The sequence below is a fragment of the Cotesia glomerata genome, linkage group LG1, assembly GCF_020080835.1.
Source record: "Cotesia glomerata isolate CgM1 linkage group LG1, MPM_Cglom_v2.3, whole genome shotgun sequence".
In the NCBI taxonomy this organism is placed as follows: Eukaryota; Metazoa; Arthropoda; class Insecta; order Hymenoptera; family Braconidae; genus Cotesia; species Cotesia glomerata.
Genome location: NC_058158.1, coordinates 7,320,206 through 7,344,096, shown reverse-complemented (window position 1 = coordinate 7,344,096; position 23,891 = coordinate 7,320,206). Strand labels below are relative to the sequence as shown.

Genomic DNA, 23,891 nt, shown 5'->3' with positions numbered 1-23,891 from the left:
ATTTATTTTTATGTACTATTTAAATTTATTTAACTTCATAAACACTTGGCGTGTGTGCATGTAGATCATATCTTATTTATATTACTGACTATGACGGCTGGTTAAAAATCTACATTTATATTTATAACAATAACATTTCGTAAGAGATTTATTTATATTTATATAAATATGTCTGCGAGTCTACTGTGTTGTACTGGAATTGTTGTTTGTTACACATAAGATCAAATAAGAGTATATGTGTATGTATATTATGTGAATATGTATACGTGTATGTGTGTCTACATATAGAGACCTTGGCATTGTTTTCCCGTAACGAGAGATATCTCTAACGAACCGGTCTCGCGGTTTTATAATCAGCTTAAAATCTAAATCCGATGCCCAACGACCGGGTCCAGCCTCGTTGTCGGGTTATAACACAGAGCCACGAGCATAGTAGTTGTAGGCCCCAAAGAGAACCTGTCTGACCTTTTCCAAAAGGCAAAAGCTGGTGCCGGTATACGCGGTCACGACGAAGATCACGAGTTTTTAAATAAAACCTTATATTTATACTCCTGATTTCGATTAAAATTAACCGAGTTTTTTTCATCAATTGTGGAAAAATTCTGATATTTATTTATTCAGAAAATTTGATATGTTAATATATGACCTGACATAAAAATAATTCTATATTTGGTTTGATATGTCCTTATATGACTCAATATATCTTTATTAGACCTGATATAATCATATGTAACTTTTCAACCAAATGTAGTTTTGGAAATTTTCGATAGAGGTCGCATAGTCGCTGAATCATCTCCTTGTAGGAGAGTTAAGTTTGAGGAATTAAGTTATGAAATAAAAAATCATTTTTTGTTTAGTAAGACATGTTAATTGACGTACACATTTCTAGAAAAAAATAATCAATTACTTTTTTATTCTCACACCTTAGACCATCTATAAATTTTTTTCACGGACCGTTATCTTTCATTGAATCGTTTGATTATTTTGAGATCTTCGGTGAAGTTTACAGAATTGAAACTGACAAATATGTAACAAGTAAGAAAGATCGAGGATACATGAATGTTAACAAATAAATTATGCAGAAACCTGCATTGCCGTGACATAAGAAATAGAAATCAAATACGTAACAGCATCCTGTAATACCCTATAAAATATTAACAATCAGAACTTCCTACTCGGTAACTATGAATGTTATTTTAGTTAAAAAAGAGTTGGGTTTGGGGCCCGTCGTTACCCTTAGAGGGGTACGCTGTCGATGAGAACATCTGGATCTGGCTTTCTTTGTTGGATCGTAAGCCTTTTTATTAGCAGCATCTCGCCCCAATTCACATCGAACAGAGCACCTCGTCTCATGTATCCCCGGCTAAGCATCCGTATCGAAGGTATGAATTTTTTCTAACTCGAAATCATAACAGATGTCACTATAAGTACAAGTATGCTGGTAATTTTTTATTAATTCCTCGTGAGGTCTTACAACTCGCAGACATGCATGCAGACTCATCGTTTATCTCGCTCCAGACTCTAGACTATAGACGTCGCTACTCATCTCAGCTTAAAATAACTTGCGTAACAATTGAGTAACGTGATGAGCAGGGTCATCGAGCCAAGGACTCCGTGCAGTCATCGAGAACAATCGCGTTAATTCACGGTACAGCGTCTTAAGCCCGCCACCAATTCAAGACACCTACTCGAAGCCGAACTCAATGGCTTTTAGTTTTATTTTTATAATATGGACATATGTGTGTTGTATTGTGGTCTTATATGTATGTATGCATGAAATGATCCACAGCGGCAGTAGGTCTCTGATGCAACCAACTTGACCCAGTCTTTAAGATTATCCCGCGTCTCTTGACCTCGCCCTTGCAGCGAAACGCAATAAAAATTCGGGACGAAAACGACCGCCGTCACCGCACTATCAGATTACACTGATAACTTTAACCGTCCAGTTGCCCGCTTGTCATTCATCATCTCCCATCTTCAAACTAAACTCTCATCTGCCTTTTTAACTCTTACTTTTACTTTTTTTTCGGCCACTATAATAAAAATTTTTTACATACGCTAATTATTCAACCTGCTAATCAGCAAATAATTTTTCTACGATGATTCACAACACATTTTGACTTTTATATTGATTAATATACGAAAAGAATTTTGTAGTAGCGTCAGCGATATTTGTATTATATGTTTTACAATTTATATGATAGTAATTCTTATCATTTTTATTAGATTTGTCTTAAATAAATTATTCCAAGTAAAAATGTATCAATTTCCAGTGTTTAATTGAAAAAGTTTAATTTTTATAAATTACAATTATTGTATAATAGTTTATAATCTATTAATGCTAGATTTAACAACATTTGATTAATATATTACTATCATATAAATTGTAAAAACTACAATACAAAAATCGTTGACGCTACCACAAAATTCTCTCCATGTATATAAAGTAACGGTTAAAAAACTTCCGGTGTTTAGATTTTAGATTTAGGCTCCAGAAAGGAGCTATATGCATGTACCATCCAGAGAAAATTCAAAGTTAACCGTACAGAAGAAAAGTACAAAGAATCTAAATACAATAATAAGAAATAGGAACAAGCAAGGCCTTTTGGATCCGGGCAATTACCTCCAATATTGTGACGCGGATTAGCGTCACCGCTCAACCCCGGATTTGCATGGTATTTGCATAATTTTTCGTTGCACTAGCGCGTCCCGTAATCCTTTTCCGTGGCTCAAGAACTACATATACACTCACACACATAAATATATAATACACAAATACAGGCATACATTTATAGGTATTATTATATTACAACACACACATACACGGCCACGTACAAAACATACTGCTTCTGTGATGACGTCACTAACGGCCTAAGGATTCAAAATGAAATTCCGTGGGCGAGATACACACCAAACGAGTAGTCAGCTTCTGGTCTTGATCTTAAGCAATGACAATCCTTTTTTTTCACTCCATACTATTCACTCTTTGTTACCGAACAATATAATCCCGTTATATGTCATAATGGAATTTAATTTAGCCCGCAGTAGTGTACAGTTCTATCGTATATGTATATTCAGATAATCTTATCTCGAAAGTTTTCGACTTTTTATCTCAAAATCAAAAAAGAAATTTAATAACAATAGTAATAATAAATAAAAAGTAAAAATAAGTATTTAAAATTCACAGATTTGCTATTAATAATTTTATTTTCAATTGAGGAGGAATTTTTTAGGAGAACACATCACCGAGCCAATCAGCAAGTTGAACGATCCACTGGGCCTGATGTCGAGAATGAGAGAAATATTTTTTTAATTTTTGTTTAATTTTATTTTTTTAGTTGTTGAGTACGTCTCAGATGTTGTTGCTTTTCTGCAGTCTTTCTCTCTTTATATTACTCGGTTGGTCCCTGGTCGTCGTTTTGGCTTTTAGCTCCATAGCACGGCGTCGTCCTCAGAGTAGAGGGCCCGTGCGGCCCACGCGCTTGTGCCTCAACCACACAGGCCCACAATGAGCCGGTGTATATCCTCGGCGTGGTTGGCTCTTTCGCGGATCTCACAACTGGTTTTTTAGCCGCGACTTGCCAGCAGAACCATCACTACACTCTCGTCCTCATCCATTCTCCTCGGTTCTTTTTCACTCCGTTCTTTATAATCGTCAGTCCCTTACACTCCTGGGGGACTCTGTAGGGTATTCTTGCCCGCCGACTCGCAGACCAGAGACCAGAAAAGTTAAAAGTTAAAGACGAGCCGCTTACTTTGCTCTTCAGTTTCTTTCACGATTTTTATTATTTTTTCGTCTCGATCAACTCTAGCTAAAAACTATCTATTATATAAATATATATTTTTTTATTTTTTGGAAATAAAGTATCCGATATAAAGAAAGTTGTAATAAAATAAAATAATTTATCTGCATTTGCAAACAAAGGAGTTATGGTTAAATGTTTTAGTTTTTTTTTTTTTTTTTGGCTTGGCTTGGACTATACTTTGGGCATTTTTGGGCACACCTTAGATAAATAACTATCATATAAAGGTACAGCTTAAAGTTTTAAGGATTAAACTCTCATCCATATAGGCATAATATATAATAAAATGTGAACGGAAATATAGAGCTCTAGCGGCGTTTTCTACAAAGAATAAGCTCTTTAAGACGGACGTATTATGATGAATTGTTTCTAAAAAGGCTATGATATTTTGCTGGATTAAATTAATCGTGAGGCACGTGTGCACGTGGCCACGATGACGACTATAGAGAGCTCCTGAACTCAAAGCATGTATTGTATATAAAAACACACACACACATAAACATGTATGGAGGTAAAGGGATGAGCAGATGTGTGTGTGTTGGTATAGAAATGGGTGTTTGTGTCGTGAATAAAAGCCAGAGGCGTGAGTACAGTCTGGTGGTTAACCGGAAGCATCTCCATGCGTGCTCGCAGACTCTCCTCCAAGGTTTCAAGGGCCAAATTAGTGGTCTATTCAATTATTGTAATTTACTTCTCAAACAAAACACAACACAACACAGCCGGCAGACTGCTCGCACTAGATATCCTCATTCACACAAGAGCCAGTTACACACTACTGTCAAATCCTACAATCTGATACCACGCTACCTACTACTCAACTGTGTATACTTCATTCGGTTCATGTATGTACTTATTCGACTGACGCAATGTTGCTCATCATCATTTGCTTGTATTTATACGTGTTTCAATTAATGCTCTGACAATGACAAATTAAACTGTGTAAATTCATTTTATTATGTGTTTAAATAACATTATAATTTAATTATATCATAGAAATTGTATTACTCTAAAATTTTACGGTTTTAGATGAAAAATAATTTTATAATTCGTCATTTGTTGACTAAAAGTGAAATAATTAAACATTTCCTTTATGCAATTGACGAAATAATTTAAATTGATAAATTTTTTATAGCAAATATTAACTCCTTTTTTATTTTTTTTTAATCTTATAATCCCTACATCTGAGGGATTTTACTATAAAAACCATTATGAAGATACTGAATCTGATTTTTTTGACTGCAACAGTAGCTACTGTACTACTCTCATCATCATCATCATCCGGAAAAGTTGACGTGAGTATTAATTAAACGACAGACTATTGCTAAAATAACAATGATCTATGAATTTCAGGCGTTTGATCCAGATTGTTGGAGAGGATTGACATCCTGGTTTTCAATGTCATGTAATAGTAATAGTGATTGTCCGAGTGATTCGTGGTGTTTTTCAGGTAAAGACACTCTCGAAACCTACAAACAGAGTTATTGTGTAGTTATAATATTAAATATTTCATTTTGTTTCTGACTATGTTCCAGGAAGGTGCATAATCCTATGTGAGAAGTATTGTTCAAGTGATCAATATTGTTATGAACTATCTACAAATTCAGTACGATGCTGTACAATAAATTATCGTAGTTGGCTCAATCTTCTTCCAGAATACGTTTGCGAATATGTTTATTACTAGTTGGTAGACGATAGATATACTTTCCAGAAAAAAATATAATACTATAAAATTCGATGTTTAACAATAATATCATTATTCTTCGTCAAACTTATATAAATTTTTTCAGCTAAACGATATTATAATAAATATTATCAAAATAATTTCATGTATTCAATAAAATTCATATTAATTAAAATAATATTAAAAATTACAAACATTTATTTTCATTTAACCATCTGACAGCATGTATCACTTCCTTGAATCATCAATAAAATATTTCCTTTATGCACTGTAAAAAATCCGGAGTGAATCGGGAGTGAATTTCACTCCTATTTCACTCCCATCACTCGGAGTTCCGGAGTGAATTAATTAATCACTTCACGTAGGGAGTGAATCCGGAGTTTTTATTTGCGGAGTGATTTCAGAGTGATTTCGAATTTCACTCCGAAAAACATCCACGTTCGGAGTTTTTAAAATAAATAAAATAAGGATGAATTTTCGTTCTACAAAAAAAATCTCAAAATTAATCTTTATATATATATATATTTTCTTCTGTGCGTGTATTTGTCACTGAACTCCTCTTAAACGGCTGGATCGATTTTAATGAAATTTTTTGTGTGTCTTTCGGTGGATTCCAGAATGGTTTAGATTCACAATTCAGTCCACGAGAAAATGTTTATTTAATAGATTTTTTATTTATAAATTGTTGTTGAACTTGACTACCCACATGCACTTTTCATATATTTTATAAATATCATATATATAAGATATATGAAAAAATTCATGTGGGTACTCAAATGAAAGGTCTCGATGAGTATAAAATTATAATGGACTTATATTTATGAAAATGTTAATAATTAACGAATGATAATGTATTTTGTTAACTAATGGTGTTTTTAACGATATAAGCTCATTCCGATGTTACACTCATCGAATTCTCTCATTTGAGTACCCACATAACATTTTTTTATATATTTCATATATATGGTATTTGTCAAATATATAAATATATAAAATATATCAAAAATGCATGTAGATACTCAAATGAAAGCTCTTGATGAGTATAAAATCAGAATGGGCTTATATTGACGAAAATGTTAATTATTGAAGAATTCCCATTGCATATTGTTAACTAATGATGTTTTTAACTGTACAAACTCATTCCTAAAATTTCTAAATTTAAGACGTGTGTATATGACAACGTCTGTCGGGTCCGCTAGTATATATATATATATATATATATATATATATATATATACAGGGTGTCCCAAAAGTCACGGACGCCATTGTAGCATCTGATGAAAAAAATAATTCTAAGACGAAAAGTCCTTAGCCATTTTTCAATTAACCGCATAGATAATTAATTATTAATTAAAAATAACGTCTCTTTATTTGTTAGAGAGAGCGCCAGTGTCCAGTAAAGTATGTGCCAAACAAAGACACAACTAACTGTATGACTAACTAGTTTCTATAGCTAACGTAGTCACACATATTTACTTACACATTCACACGTGCAAGCGTCTTCGTTGGAACGCACTTGACTTGACACTAGCGCTCTCTCTCTCTAACGCATAAAAGGACGTTATTTTAATTAATAATTAATTATCTATGCGTCTGATTAAAAAATGGCTAAGGACTTCTCGCCTCAGAATTATTTTGTTTGTCAGATGCTACAATGGCGTCCGTTACTTCTGGGACACCCTGTATATATATATATATATATATATATATATATATATATATATATATATCTACATATTTTTTTTTGACAATTTTTAATTATGAATAATTTATAAAAAAAAAGAAAAAAAAAATTATAATAATAATTAAAATGAAATATTATTAAAAATAATAAATTAAATTTTTAATAATTAAATATAAAAAGGGTTTATAAAAATATTTTATTTACAAAAATTTATTTATTTCTAAATTCATTTATTTTGGGAGTGAATGCGGAGTGAATTTTATTATTAATAAAAATTAACTCCTTCTCGGAGTAAATATCACTCCCGCTGGGAGTGAATCAATTAAGAATCATTCACTCTTCATTCACTCCGCGTTCACTCCGAAAATTTTTTACAGTGTGTAATCAATGAAATAATGTAAATTGATAAATTTTTTATAGCAAATACCAACTTTTTTTTTATTTTTTCTTAATCAAATTTCATAACACAATGATTGTTGTAAAAAAGAATTTTATTGTTCGAAAGTATGTTCATGGTCTCTTGCTTTTCATTTTCGCACGAACTCACGTTTTTGATTACGCGACGTTAGTATATAAAAAACGTGAAACAAATTTAACATTACCATATAACGAAGCTCCTTCAAGTGTATTACGAATTTTACCATAAAAATTATTATGAAGCCCCTGAATTTGATTTTTTTAACTGCTGTAGTAGCTATTATACTACTTTCATCATCGTATTTCGGGAAAGTTGACGTGAGTATTAATCAAAAGACCAATTTTTTTTCAAAAATCTGTACACTTATTCTTTATTTCTAAAATAACAACAATCTATAAATTTCAGGCGCTTGGTTCAGATTGTTGGAAAGAATTGAGATTGTGGTTTACAACGTCATGTGATAATAATGATGATTGTCCGAGTCGGTTAAGGTGTCTTTCAGGATACTGTCAAGACCGAAAGGTAGACCCGAAAATAGTTGTCTCGAAAGTAGATTTCTCAAAAAATCCATGTGAGGATTCGTGTACAAGTAATCAAATTTGTGTCAAAAAATCAGGTTTTATCGGATGCAAACGTAAGAACTCATTTTATTAACTTTTGAATAGAATATTGTTATTGAAATGAAATTATTTATCCTAATCATGCGACATTTTCTATTTTTATAGCTTTAGAAGAATTTAACTGCAAATTATCAACTGAAAATCAAATGAGATGTGACAGACCAGATTATGATACAAATATTTCATTTTATTATGCAAAATCTAGTTACAAATTTGAGGGGCACTATCATTAGTCCTAACATAACAATTTCAGTTACGAATTATTAAATATTTTTAATTTCTATACAAACTTTTAATAAATGTATTATTAAAATCATTTTATGTATAAAATAAAGTTCATATTAGAGTAAATATCCACACTATCAAAAAATAATTGTAAAAATCAATTCACCATTCCCCATAAATCACCTCCTTAAATCATCAATAAATCCCACGGATGATCTTCAGCGAATTTATTACTTTCCTGCGCATGAATTCATACCCACAAGTATGAAAAATAATAATAAAAATATGTATACCCGATTCTGTGCGAACATACAACATATAGCGTTGCGTGGATCCGTTGCATCTTCCGTCAACGGGCTAATAAAATATGCACACCCGATCCTCGTTTATCCAAAGTATCGATCTGAACAGGCAGCTTTCGCAGCTACTGCTACTGTTGTTGTTGATGATGCTGCTACCGCAGGTTTCTCTGTTAGCCACGGCCAAGATCGTCTTCCGGTATGTGAACCTACCATGTGCCAAAGCTACTCTTCTTTTTCTTTCCCGTGAACCGATACGAGTAGACTACCGTGAAGTGTAAAACCGTTGGTCCTTCCTGGCGAAAGCTGTGCCATCAGATCCTTCGCCGAAAAAATTCATTCTTCACGCTAAGCTCTACCAGGATGTATATTATGTACTTATTTGAAGGATCGAAAAATGATGATCGATATGCATATGTTTTATTATCGCGTGCCGCCTCACGTCGTCATCTTACAGCCGTTTTTTTTTACGCCTTTCTTCGTATGGTTTGGTTGGTGCTTCTTTTTTATTTTAAATATTTTTTTGTCGGTTACCTCGTTTACATAACACTAGAGAAATTATTTCCCTAAACGGTTCCTGTTGCAGGTCATATCGCTACGCTATTATATTATTTATATTCACGAATAAATATATATTGCATAATAAAAGAAACGCATTAACGCACGACAGCTCTTCGACGGCGTTTAAATTTTAAATTACTATACTCGATAAAGTAAGAGTGAAGTAAGACTGATGGTTTACATTGAACAGTGACTGTGGATTGAGCCGGGACAGAGACCGTCAAGGTGCTTTTTTTTTCTAATACTTTTACTTTCCCTTATAATCTTTAGCATATACGCATAACAACGGGGTGAATATGATGGTTACAGTGACGGAATACATTATTTAAGTACACGGTGTTTTGTGGCGGGGGCTTGAAGAGGGTTGCGCTCCTATGAAGTGCAAGGGCTGATGCCCCAATGCCTCTACCTGCTCACTGAGCCTCGTACCTGTTGGATCGGTGTCACGGACCCCACGGCCTACTGCAGGCTTTCCTATTCTGTGTACACATTTCTTTAGATAATATATACCCATAAGCCGATGGAAACTCTCTCCTGCGCCCTTCTCCCTTCTCAGTTGTCAACTAAAAATCTATCAAAGGGGTATAAAGAGATATGTGTATTCATATTTGTATCGGTAGAATTCCAATGATCGGATGGTATTGATGGGAATAATAGAATCAAGTATCTGTCGTTGACTACTCTGCTCATCTGATTGTGCTCCATGTGGAGCAACGTATATGGGGTACTATGGAGACAAGTGACCTAGATCTTATTTCTTGTTTTGTTGTGTCCTACTTTTGAATTTAAAATTTTGGTTCTTTTTATTCTATTCGGGGAATTTAAATCGAGAGGTCAAGTCATAAATTAGTGGATAGTTGGATAGTGATAGAGATTTATGTGAAGAGTACATGTGGTCACATAGAGAAAAACCTTTATCTTTCAATTAATCTTTAAACTTTTTTTTTATTTCAAACTTTCAGATTTTATCTGGAATTATTGGTGTTTTTACAATAGTTTATTTGAAATTTTTTTTAAATAAAAAAATTTTTTTTGAATAAAAAAATTTTTTTTTGAATGAAAAAATTTTTTTTGAAGAGCTTGAGAAGAATAAAAATAAATAATTAAAGGCTAAAACTATGGAATGTTATCAATTGTGTTGTTTATAATTTTAAATTATATTCATTTTAGTAATAAAAAATTTTATTGTTCGAAGGTATGGTCATTGTCATTTATTTTTCATTTCAGCACGAATTCACGTTTTTGATAACACGCTGACAGTATATAAGGCCAGGAAAACTCTGCCTAATTACATCAAATCATCAACTTTGTTCAAGAGAATTACATATTACAAATTTTACAAAACTAAAACAGTATGGAGCTGTATAAATTTTTGTTTTTAACTGTGACAATAAGTATTGTACTTCTTTCATCGCCATTTTTTGGAAAAGCCGATGTAAGTATACTTGTTTACTTGTAACTACTTTGCAAAATTATATGCATTTTGATCTGAAAAAAAATTATCAAATACTTTTTACAAAGCGTAGTTATTTTTTAAGCTTGATTGAAAATAGAATAGTTTGATTTTATGTGACAAATGATGAATGATATTTTTTTAATTGATTTAATTAGATTTTCTTTGACACTGTAAGTCATAATAAATTTATTTTTTAGGCGCTTCTTCCAGATTGCTTTCATGCATTGTTTACAGGTGGATCATCAAACCGATCAGAAACATCTGGAAGTTTCGGTCCTGTTTTTTGGAGACTCGTTAGTTGGAGTTCAAATAGCTTCAGCAGTTCTTCTAGACGTACAGTCAGATTTTGATATTTTGAGCATTCTCTGCCAAAAATTTTTGTAAAATAGCTCGTTTCACAAAAAAAAATATGAATAAAATTAATAAACAATATATGCCAATCTAAAATTATAATTCCATATGAATAATTTTTTTAAACATGTGAAGAAACTTACAAAAAATTCTTGAAATTTTACAATCCTTATATATGAACCCGACAGCTTAAGTACTGTACTTTTTATAAAATTATTATGGAAATTATTACCAGCGATCCTTCAAACAGAGATTGAATCAATTTTCAATTATAACGCATTACATTATTTCTCTAAGCTTTGATATATACACGGAAAGAAAAATATGGGAACTATTCTCATAATTTTATGGGAACAGTTCCCAGGCAATTATAGGAACTGTTCCCATAATTATAGGAAATTTTCCAAGAATTATGGAAAAATTTCCCATAATGATGGGAATGGTTCCCATAATGGTATAGGAATGGTTACTATAATTATAGGAATGATTCCTATACAATTATAGGAACCATTCCCATAATATTATGGGAAACATTCCCATAATGTATGTATGTATGTATGTATGTATGTATGTATGTATTTATTTAATATGCCAAGGCAATTAGCCGAATGGCAAAGGTTTGTACATAGTTTTATAAATTTTCACTTAGAATTTTAATACAAAGTAATAAACTTAGGTGTAGGTGTACATCAAAATCTTATTTATAAAATAACAATTATAATTTTATTTTAGATTTAACTTTTGTTTTAATTTAGATTTAAATTTGATTTAATAAATAACAATGTAATATTTATTCTAATCCACGTATTTAACAATATAATGGTAGTTGCTTTGACTAGTAAGTAACAATAGTTTGTAAGAATATTAGAATATATACAGAAGCCAACGTGAAGGTAATTTACTGAAAGTCAAGTTCCAAGAAATAGTCATAGATCTTTATTTTAAATACTTCTAGACTGCTTGCATTTGCAATTTCTGCAGGTAAATTTTGCCACAAACGTATTGTAGTTACTACAAATGAATTTTCAAGATAATTTGTAGAAAAATTTGGCAATTCAAAATTTACATTATTCGTTTTATAGCTAATCTTTCAGAACGTCTAGCTTCATCTTCAACAAATAGTTCCCTAAGGTAACTAGGTTTTCCTGTTTGCAATAGTTTATAATAATAAGTGATTAAATAATATAGACGTCTTGACTTCACAGATAACCAATTTAATTTACGTCTGTACGGAGTAATATGTTCATCTTTCTTTAGATTATAAATAAATCGTATTGAACTATTTAATGCTCGCTGTAATTTTAAATTGTTGTCAGCTGTGGCATCAATAAGCACTACAGTACAATAATCAATAAGAGGAAGAATAGTTGCAGTGACTAGAAGTTTTCTGATAGCAGTAGTATAAATATTCTTCCGACTTTTTAATGTATATAGAGCAGTATTTACTTTTCTAACAGTTTGTGAAACATAATTTTTCCACAAGAGATCATTATTTAACGATAAACCCAGACATTTTGTTTGGCTTACATACGGTAAAGGAACATTGTTGATAATAATGGGTGGTAGCGAGTCAATGTTTAATGATTTTAGTTTACTGTTTGACCCTATTATCAAAGATTTTGTTTTATTTAAGTTTACCTGTAATCCATGATCTTTAGCCCAATCAGCTATCCCCTGTGCATCAATTGTTACTAATCTAATTGCTTCGATTACTGAAGTAGGTTTAAAATGATAATATATATATTTGTCGTCGGCAAACAGACCATATTTACAGTGAGTAATTTGTCGTACTACCAGATTTAGTAATGGTTCCTATATTATTATGGGAACTATTCCCATAATGGTATAGGAAGTATTCCTAGAATATTATAGGAATCATTCCTATACCATTATGGGAATCATTCTCAAAATGAAATAAAGATAAAATCTTCGTGCGGAGTGAGTTCGAAATGATTCCTTTAATATATACACGGAAAAAAAAAATTGGAGCAGCCACATGATTTTCATGTTGTAGGCAATAATGGTTAAAACAACAATAATAATTAAATAATAATAATAATAATCTATATTATTAAGAGAATAAGGAAAATTTTGTGGCCAGTGTATTTATGTGATAAAATGGGTTTTTGCTTGGAGTTGTGCCTTTCCAAAGTTTCATATCATTCTCTCCAATAGTCAATTTATTATAATAAGAATTTAGGCTGCATTCGAAAATGCTCTGTGTCTAGATACATAATGAAGAAATGACCTTGTATCTGGTAAACTATTGACATTTTTGAAGATATAAGCTCATCCCGATGTTACACTCATCAAGAGCTTTCATTTGAGTACCTATATGCATTTTTGATATATACATATATATAATATATATAAATATATAAAATATATGAAAAATTGATGTGGGTACTTAAATGAAAGGTCTCGATGAGTGTAATGTCGGGATGAGCTTATATCTTTAAAAATTTCAATAATTCCTAAGATACAAGGTCATTTCTTAATTATTGATATTTTTAAAAATATAAGCTCGTGTTGATGTTACACTCATCAAGAGCTTTTATTTGAGTACCCACATGCATTTTTATATATTTTTCATATATACATATATATAATATATATAAATATATAAAATATATGAAAAATTGATGTGGGTATTCAAATGAAAGGTCTCGATGAGTGTAACATCAATATGAGCTTATATCTTTAAAAATGTCAATAGTTCACAAGATACAAGGTCATTTCTCAATTATATGTTTAGAGATAGAGCATTTTCGAATGCAACCTAAATATCTATTATAAATTGACTATCGACGAGAATGATATGAAACCTTGAAAAGGCACAAATTCATGTCAAGTCCTTTGCAATGACACTAAATTTCACTAAAAAATTGATTTCATCATGTGACTATCCAAGAGACAAAATTGTTCTTATTTTCTTAATAATATAAATTATTTTTATGATTATTATTATTTAATCATTATTGTTGTTTTAACTATTATTGCCTGCCACATGAAAATCATGTTGCTGTCACATGAAAGTTATGTATCTTCCACAGGAATGTATCATGTCGCAGCCCTAATTTTTTTTTTCCGTGTAGGATTTAAACCTATATATAGTGAGAACCATTCCTATACTATTATGGGAATGGTTCCCATAAATTATGGAAACCATTCCTATTATAGTATAGGAACGATTGCTATAGCAATATGGGAACTATTCCCATAATATTATAGGAATAGTTCCCATAATATTATGGTATTAGTTCCCATAATGATATAGGAATAGTTTCTATAATAGTATAGGAATTATTCCTATAGCATTATGGGAACCATTCCCATAATGGTATAGGAATAGTTCCCATAATTTTCTTTCCGTGTATTTTTGTCTATCTTTACATTTTTATTCCTTAGAAAATATTTTTCAACAAAATTTTTCAGCTTAATTGGAAAATATAATAATTTGATGTGACAAATGATACATGACATTTTTTAAATTCGTTTAATATTTTTTTTTGACACTATAAAGTCATAATGAATTTCTTTTTCAGGCGCTTCTTCTCAGCTGTTTTTCCCAATTATTTGGAGGTGGACGCCAAGGATCATCAGGATCATCAGGATCATCAGAATCACATTGAAGATGGGGTCTTTTTGATTATACATCCAACAGATCTTGGTGGTCAAGCGTTTCACGAAGCGCGTGATCAAGTGCTTTACAAAACAAAGAATGACTCAAATTACAGAATAATGTATATCTATCCAAAAATTAGTATTATACAAGTAATTTTCCTAGACATGTGAAGAAATCTATAAAAAATTCTTGTAATTTTACAATCTTCACATATAAATCTTACACGCTAAGTTCTGTATTATTAAAACGCCCAATAAAAATTTTAGCTAAACGTTTTTGCAATCAGTTTCCGAACATTTTTTTATAAAATTGCTATGGACATTTTTACCAGCGATGTTTCAAACAAAGATTGAACAAAATTTCGATAATAAAATATTACATTATTTCTCCAAGTTTTGATATATTTTTTTCTTAACTTTATTATTTAAGAAACATTTCTCAATGAAATTTTTCATAAAATTACTCTTCCTTCTTTCTTAAATTTTCTAATTAAAATTATAAAATTTTTCAGCGCAGTAGAAAACAACATAATTATTTCCTAATAATTTATTTTATTGAATAATTTACTAACCAAAATCTCCTTCTCATTATTTAGTAGTTTACACAAAGTTATACCAAAAAAAAAATTTTCTTACTTTATCTCTTCTCTCTATACAGTATATTTGAAACTAAATGGTCGAGTAAATTGAAAATTTACCGAACATAAACGGACAAACGACCGATCTAACAAGAGTTCCATTACGGAGCCACTAAAAAATAGTGTTTTGAATGCAACGGTTCTTTGGAGTGTCATCCAGCGGACACTAGAGCTCAGAGCCATAGTAGGTACCGCGGTTGTCTTCTAAGCGGCCTTAAGTAATAGGCTTGCGAGTGTCAACATTCCTGAGTGTATAGATAGATAGGTGAGGTATAAAACGGAGGATACTCTCAGCTCTAAGCTCGTAGGATATAAGGAGTAAGGAGTAAAGAGTAAAGAGCAAGGAGTATGGTATCGTAGCTCGAGGCTCTAACAGTTAACGCACACACGCACTTACGCCCCTTGAACAATTTATTAGATAGCCTGGGATAACAGCCAATGCTAATAACGCCCGCTGGCCCGCCACCACGGTTCTTATTTTTATTATCTTTTTTCTCCTTCTTCTGCTTTAATCTTTTTATATTTTTATTTTACTCCACTCTTTATTCTTTATATAAAATACGTATAAATGCCACCGGAGGAGACCCGATAAGAGACCCGTCGACCTCCTTGTTTCCGGGTCTTGGCAGTTTCTTGAGGATCACTACCCGCGTGGGATCAATTTATTACTCCCAATGACATTTACAATAAAAAAAAATAAAAATAACAAAAAAACAACCAAATGTAATAGTAAAGTAATAATAAATTATATTTTTTAATACATACTATAATATATACACATATGTATAATATTTAACTTAATGGTTAAGTATTTCCTAATTTAATTTTCCTATGAAGTCTGTATTATGAAACGTGAGTCTGGAAATTTATTAGCCTAATAAAATGTTGAGTGTTAAGTTTAAGGTATTGAGTAAAATGTGAAAGTTTTTTTTTTTTATTAACATCCAGATTTATTAACTCGTTGAAAATGCCGAAACAAAATTGTAAAATAGAGAAATCTTTTAAGAATAAAATCCACTAAATCTTTTTTTAGAAAACGCTTTTCTATTTTCTGTGACTATTACTAGATAAATAAATTTTTTTTTTTTTATTGAAAAGGACCGCGAGTGCGTTTAAGATGTTCGGTATTACACGGACCAATATATATACAAAGAGAAGATACGTATGAACGAAGCAGCGTGTAGTACTACGAAGAGAAGAGAGGAGAGAAAACGTGAAAGGAAATGAAAGAAATGAGGACATTGCCCTGAAAAAAGAGGACGGGCTACTGAGATTTCTCGTATTTCGAAAAAGAGAATAATCCCGCACCTGTAGCGACTAAGTAAACCGTCAATATCATAAGCAGAAGTACGTTGCGTACCAGCAGAAGAAGAAGAGCGTGGGCCCACTTGTCAAGTTGCTCTTGCTCACTTTAAAAATCTCAGAACTAGAAAATTCTCAGTGGTCGTTGCCCTCATTGCAACTCACACTTATTATAGTCCAGATGATGATAAAAATAGTCATCTCATATTATGTATATCTAGTCAACTCTTAATTTTAAATCGTATTATTTATTATGTAGTAGCATTATTATAATTATCACTTTTATAGACACAACAAAACACATGTATGTATATTTATTTACTGTTTACAGCCCTCCGACTCGAGACTATCATCGGATGAGTCTAGCCAGATTAATTCTGAAATTCAAATTGAAAAAAACACAGCGACCCAGTAAACAGGTGACGATCTGAACAGGTTCGTCAATTAGCATAATTATGAGCACCCAATGAATTATTTATCTAACTCGTGAGTCAAGTATAAAAAACCTAACTCGAGCAAAAAAAAAATATTAATAATGGATTAAAAACTACAACGTAATACTGCAAGTGAACAGTAGCCCACAACATGATGCAGGGGAAAAAAAAGCATGGCATGTAAACAAAAAATTTTATTCATACAAATAAACAAGTGACACACATTCACACTCAGATTTTATAACTAATAATGTTATGATTATGCATGCAATTCTTTTTGGCCACACTTGGCTGTTTCCTCGTGGCATCTTGGCGTGCGCCACTCGTCCATCCTATTTGCATATTACTACGTCTGGTTCACGACTTTACCCAGCTATTTAGGCAATTCCCGAGGTTGTTCGGCTTCTTATTAAAGCTGCATTTCATTAATTTAAAATCCTGATTATTATTTCCTGCGACACCATCAATCCGATAAACTATCTCAGCCAAAACAAATTCCTATTAAAAATATTACAACTATTTTTATAAAATCATTAAGCTTTAAATTAAACATCGAGTTTGTTTCAGTTACACCAAAGCCGCCGTTAACCGTTATACACTCTAGTACCAAACAGCATCCCAAGTTAGTAACTTTGAAGCATGAATTGGTTATGCCTGATAGGCAAAACAGTTGCTGTTGGTTTGGGTTTTGGACGGAAGCGATTCCGATTATTTTCCCACAGTTTGCTGGTGGTTATTGCGTGGCATGTGTGTACCTTCTACCGTAAGTATAATATATAATATATAATATATAAAACATAATATATGCGAAAGAAAGCTAAAGGTGCCACCTTGCCGGTCTATTATAAATCTCAGATGATCGAACACTGGAGGCGGGGAGGGGAGGACAGGGTGTTTCAATAGGAAGAGCTCAGGTAATGTGTACAGCGCATTTGAATATACCTGGTGGATGCTGGTCCTTCGACGGCCGGTCGTTGCATATATTTAAATTCGGGGGGATGGATGGTGGACCCGCTACGGGGATCCTCAGCAACCCTTATACCTTAAACCTTCCTTCCTTTTTCGTTCATACGTACGATCTGGAACAATGGACTAGCGAGTCGAATATGAGGGGTGAAGTCGTAGGAAGGACTGGGCCCGTGGACCCAACTCGCTTACTTACCCCCGTCCCCTTCCCAGCACACTATCTCTCTCCCCTTCTCACCTCAGGAGCTGCTCACTAAATAAATACACAGGCCTGAAACCCTTTTCCTCGCCTCTCTCTCTCTCTCTTTCACCTTCCTTCCTTCGAGACTCTACCTGAAGCCCGCGATTTTGCATAGATCTCCATATGTTATGAGTATGTCCCCGGTTTTCTATGCCGGTATACACATTGGCTTCCTCTTGTGTGCTTTTTTACCACGCTCTCCCGCGTTTAAAGGTCCAGGTAGAGGTCCGCCAGCCGGTGTCATCCTCATGGGAAAATATATGCAAACCATTGTGACCCCGTACACTAGAATATGTTATGTTATGTTGCTCCGTGAATAGTCAAAGACTCACCCGGCGAGTGGTGGGGGAAAAAAGATCACACCCCAGAGATATACCCTGGTGGATCCTATTGCTTATTCGGTAACCCTTTACGCAATAACCACGCAATGCTCTTGGGTTATATTTTCACTTTCTTCATTGTGTGTATCTCCGATTAGAGGATGCTTGGAGCTTGATGGTTGATCCTGTCGAACCTCCAAGGTGATCCAAGCATCCCCATTCTGCATCCACCACTCTTACACGACTTGTTCTTTATAACTTATTAATGTATGCCAAAAAAAATTCGGTCCGTGTCTCCAAGACTGTTCTCATGTATTGCCAGTCGTATTCCACTGATCAGACGGAGACAAGACGACCGCGAGTAAGCCGAGCTCACGGATCCTATTGTTACGCAAAACAACCAACCGTCACTGTGTATACGCGCGAGTACGTTTTTTTATGCTCAACCGTTTTTTGCATCATTATTTTACTGACTGTCTTATTCTGGGCTTGGGTGTAAGAGCTGGTTCATCTCGGATGCACGTTACCGGTCGCGATTGTCGTAAAAAACGACCGTTGGTGGTAAAAAATATTGATTGAAAAAAAAAAAGATTTCTCTCTAGAAATTTTTTAAAACTTGATTTTTTTTTTTGATAGTATTAAGGTTATTGAAAAAAAAAATTATTTATTATTTTCACAACAATGTTTATTGACGTAATTAATAAAATGCGGAGAATAAATCAGAGTGGATTTATATCGACGTGTTATGCAAATATAACTCGATATAAATTGATAGGTTCCTTAAAAAGCTGGCCGGAGAATTTCTCATTCCGTAATACAAATAATGGAAAGAGAATAAAAAATAGTGGAGGAAAAAAATGAATAAGAAAAAAAAAATTTTAATTCATACTAATATATACTACTTGGGAGTACTCGAGGGAAAGAGAATAATCATGAATGAAACACAGCAAAATCTTTGAGTATGACGTGGCACACGTGCTCGTGCCTAATTATCATCAGCCACAGAGAACCACCGCGTCGGCACCTCGTAAAATTTAAATAAACTTACTCATCTCATTTTCATCTTTATTAGCCAGCCTGGCGCCACGGACTAAAAAAAATTACCAAAATCATATGATTATATACGTGACTACATATATGAGTCCACATTATACATTATACACTCTAACGAACGGTTCTCACACCCATTAGTTACCAAAAAACTCTAATAGTAGACAATCATAATAAATAATGTGCGATAAAAAAATTAGTCTAGCCTTTTTATTTTTCTTTATCCGCTCTTTCTCTTTCTCTCTCTCAGTTGCTCATTATAAGTAATATGTACATATATTTATTATTGCTCACTAAATGCCGTACAGCTCGTTATATTACGTCGCTTAGTAACACTCGGCTCTGCAGGTGCTCACGTTACATTATAGAACACCTGATGAAATTGTAATAAATGCAGTCATCTCATTTTCATTCTCATTCTCATTAGTATACTGCGATATCAAGTGGGCCAGCTACTTCCTAAGCCATCAGACACTGCTTATTTACACAAGTTATGTGTATTATTATATATACGCTTTTTTTATACATATATATATATGCACGTTTGATTATACAGTCTTGTTCATTCATTCATAAGAGGAATCCCGCATAACATTAAAATCCTCAAAAACAACAACGTTAGTCGTGTGCTCGCTTTTTTCTTCTACATGCATCCCAACACTTTCAAAAGAACAACAATAATTACAGCATTCCAAAAAAATAATTATCTATTAGATATACCTTTCACTGAAATAATATTTGGGAATAAATTTCCAATGCAAAGTGGCGTGCAAAAATAAATTTCCGTATTATTAGTCGCGTGCCAATCCGCAAATGGGATAATTTTCTAGCCAGCTGTCTAACGTCAAAATATTTAAGCAGTGTATTTTTATTAAAAGTCCAAAACTAAAAAAAAAAATTTTTTGGTTTCTTTCAATTATTGGTGGTATTGGATACGATTACGGGCTTTAATACAGGCTTTTAAAAATTATTGAATACTTTCACGTCGCGTGTGTCCAATTGCCCCGTTAAATTACAGTCCTCCTTTCCATTATTTTAGAAACGAGGATCCAGAAAGAGATACTTATGTCTGCCTGTCTCTTGCTTATCTATCTTCCAATGGATCTTGGAATTTATCGACGAGTCACCGTAATTTTGAAGATGTTCCACAAAAACGCACACGTGACCGACTGAACGGTGCAGGTGCCTTCACTAATAAAACTAGTATAGATAAAAGGCGAGTCATTAGTGATATAATGACGAGCCATCTTTCTCAAAATAAGAAAAAGAGCCTGGTTGGGTCAACTGGATAAGGAGGCGAGTAGTTTTCAGTTTTGTCTTGCGTGTATCCCAATACCATGGGTCACTACGCCGATTATCATCATCATCATCATCATTATAATCACAATCATAATCATAACCATATCTACTTTCGTCTGTAGCCCACGGCAAAAATCTAGAAACAGTCTCGCAGACTTACTCGCTCATTTATTTTTAATATTTTTTTTTTTCATCTCATCATCTCTGCTCATCTTTATATTACACACATAACTCCAAATGAAACGCTGAGCCGTTTTTTGTCCATAGACATTTCAAACCGTGTAAAGACTCATTATTTTCGCATTACAAGTGAAATTAATAGACCACTTGAGTACCGTGATTTATTTATTTTTAATCCTCAGTTAATTTTTTTGTTTTTTTTTTTATAATTTCATTTTTTAGCCAAATAAATTCCATAATGCCAGTAGCTTAACCAAGTTATTAAACATGTCCTTTCATATTCCACCTGGCACACCAAAGACACCAGGTTAGCCTTCGAATGTATGTGCATATCAAGTGTAAGGAGTATACGCTTGTATGACTTTCAATTTTTTAATGACAACGACGTGTAGTGGTCTCTCGCAAAACTCGTCGCTCTCGTATGCGTCGGGGCGTGAAGACTTTGCTGATAATCGACAGCATGTATATGCTAGGAAAGAAATTAAATACATGCACACTTACGCATTTGTACATTTAGATTTATATATATTTATATATAAAGATATATAAATTACACACATTCCATGCTGGTTGTATTTCGCCTGTAGTTTTCTGCTCACTCACTTATTGCTCACTTATTTATGTACTTATTAGTTATTACCTAGTTAAGTGGTGGATAGATTGATACAGTCATGATTGCAATTGGGTTACCAGGTTTTGCCTATTATATACTTGCTACAAACCTGTTGAGATATTTATCTCTAATATTAATAACCGTATACACATAACATGCCTTTAAAAAACAAATACTGGTCAACTCAGTGATACTCAATCAGTCATAATAAATATACAGTGCTAATCATCAATCTGACGTTAATGAAAAATCTTGTTCATTAATAAAAATTTAAATCTGGATGTTATGCTGGAAACTCGGTGTGCACACCTTCAATAATCATGTAACAAAATATGCCAATCGAAATAAAATCTAAAAAAATTAATAACTACCATTTTTAGAGATTAATAATTTTTTTTAAATTTAATTAAATACTAATCACTTAATTAATATTTCATGAGAAATTTCTGCATTATCTACCGTTTAATTGCACGTTACTATCTGCTATTAAAAATATTTATTACTCCTATGTATGTTGCGTACACTTGACAGAGACCATAACTAAGAAAACTGTCAAACTTGTTATTGGATAATGATTAATAGTTATTAAAAATTTTATTGAAGTATAAAAAAAATGAAAGAAAATATAATCTAATATACTCTATGCGCGAACAGACAACAGACGAACAACTAATGCATCTACGAAAAATAAAATTTATTTAAAAATAAAAAATATAATTTGAGTATATTTGCGCTCAGTGTTTGCACAATTTTTTTCTACAAACAAGTGCTCTTATGTTATTCGCATTTAAAATCTCAGCGTGTGTAGTTGAATGAGAAAAAATAGTGTGAATAAAATTACCGTGTTAAATGAGAGGGCAAATAAAAATGAGTCAACGTAATGTCTAAATATATGGACAAATTTACAAAATGAAACCACGCGTTAACATTTTATGTGCAAATATTGCATTGATAAATATTTCTGCTTCTGAATAAAGGATTTTGTGTAGTGTGTAGCTCGCAGTTCCTTCATGCTCATCATCGACCTGCTTTCACACGTTTGTTATTTTTATATTTGAAAATTAAAAAAAAAAATAATTATTATTTTTTTTTAATGAGCCTCAGTGATTTAATTTACGCTTATATCGTCAATGTACACGATAGATAATGAATAACATATATGTATAAGTGTACATACATATATATGTGTCTATTATATATCGTAGATGAGAAACCTGTCAGAGGTACATAATTACAAACAATGAAACCAGTGACTTTGATAAATCTAGTGATGTGACTATGATATTATATATGAAATATTATAAATTATAAATATAATTTATTTAACGTATCGCATTTTTTTGACAACCAGTAAATAATATTTGCCAAGTCTTTTGCGTAAATAATATAATATGTATGTAAAATAAAAAGTGTATACGTATTTATAAAGAAACAAGTAGTGTCAATCGTGCCGAAATTCAATGAAACTCTCTCAAGTTGTCGTGACAAGTATTATATATACTGGTTCCAACTTTATGGTAGACCGGTTGACATGACTCGCTTGCTAAAAATAAGTGTCTAGTGCGTTACATACAAATATTATACTATATATTATAAATATTCACTTTTTTTGCCTCCATGCTGTGTTATGAAACCAAAAATCCGGGGTTTTAATTAATCTTTATTGGTGTTTTACCGAAAAATAATTTTAAACTCAAAGTTTACTTCAACTTCAACTTTATAATGTTCATAAATAATAATAAAAATTACCGAACAAGGATTAAAATAAAAATAACAATTTATTAATGCAGTAACAATTAAAAAGATGGAATTAATAGATTGTCTGTGGTGGTTAATCAGTAGCAATTATTCGTAATTAATTTTCTCCTCTACTCAACAGCATTATGATCATCTGATAAAAGTTTAAGTTATTGATTTCAACTGCTTACCAACTAATATCTTTCCATCTCTATAATGAAAGAGTAAATAACTCACAGGATCTACGATCTCTACAGCATTACATTATATAATTTAAAAAAAAAATAAATAATTACAAATATTTTAATAAAAATGGTCAAGAGATAAAGTAAAGTAAGCCCGACCTTTCACTTCTAACTCGAAAAACCCTCATAAATACTCTGGATCAA

General features: G+C 32.3%; 1 protein-coding gene and 1 long non-coding RNA gene across 2 annotated transcripts; both read left to right on the top strand.

Annotated features, from left to right (window-relative positions):
- Positions 1-4,985: 4,985 nt before the first annotated feature.
- Positions 4,986-5,510, top strand: LOC123267377. Its single transcript, XM_044731974.1, has 3 exons — positions 4,986-5,095; positions 5,154-5,250; positions 5,336-5,510. The coding sequence occupies exons 1-3, from the start codon at positions 5,012-5,014 to the stop codon at positions 5,482-5,484; spliced, it is 330 nt and encodes a 109-aa protein (XP_044587909.1). The 5' UTR covers positions 4,986-5,011; the 3' UTR covers positions 5,485-5,510.
- A 2,619-nt stretch (positions 5,511-8,129) lies between these two features.
- On the top strand, positions 8,130-14,745 carry LOC123267392. The gene is made up of 3 exons (XR_006510024.1): positions 8,130-8,220; positions 10,519-10,726; positions 14,644-14,745. It is a non-coding gene; the product is annotated as an uncharacterized LOC123267392 (long non-coding RNA).
- The last annotated feature ends 9,146 nt before the right edge of the window (positions 14,746-23,891 follow it).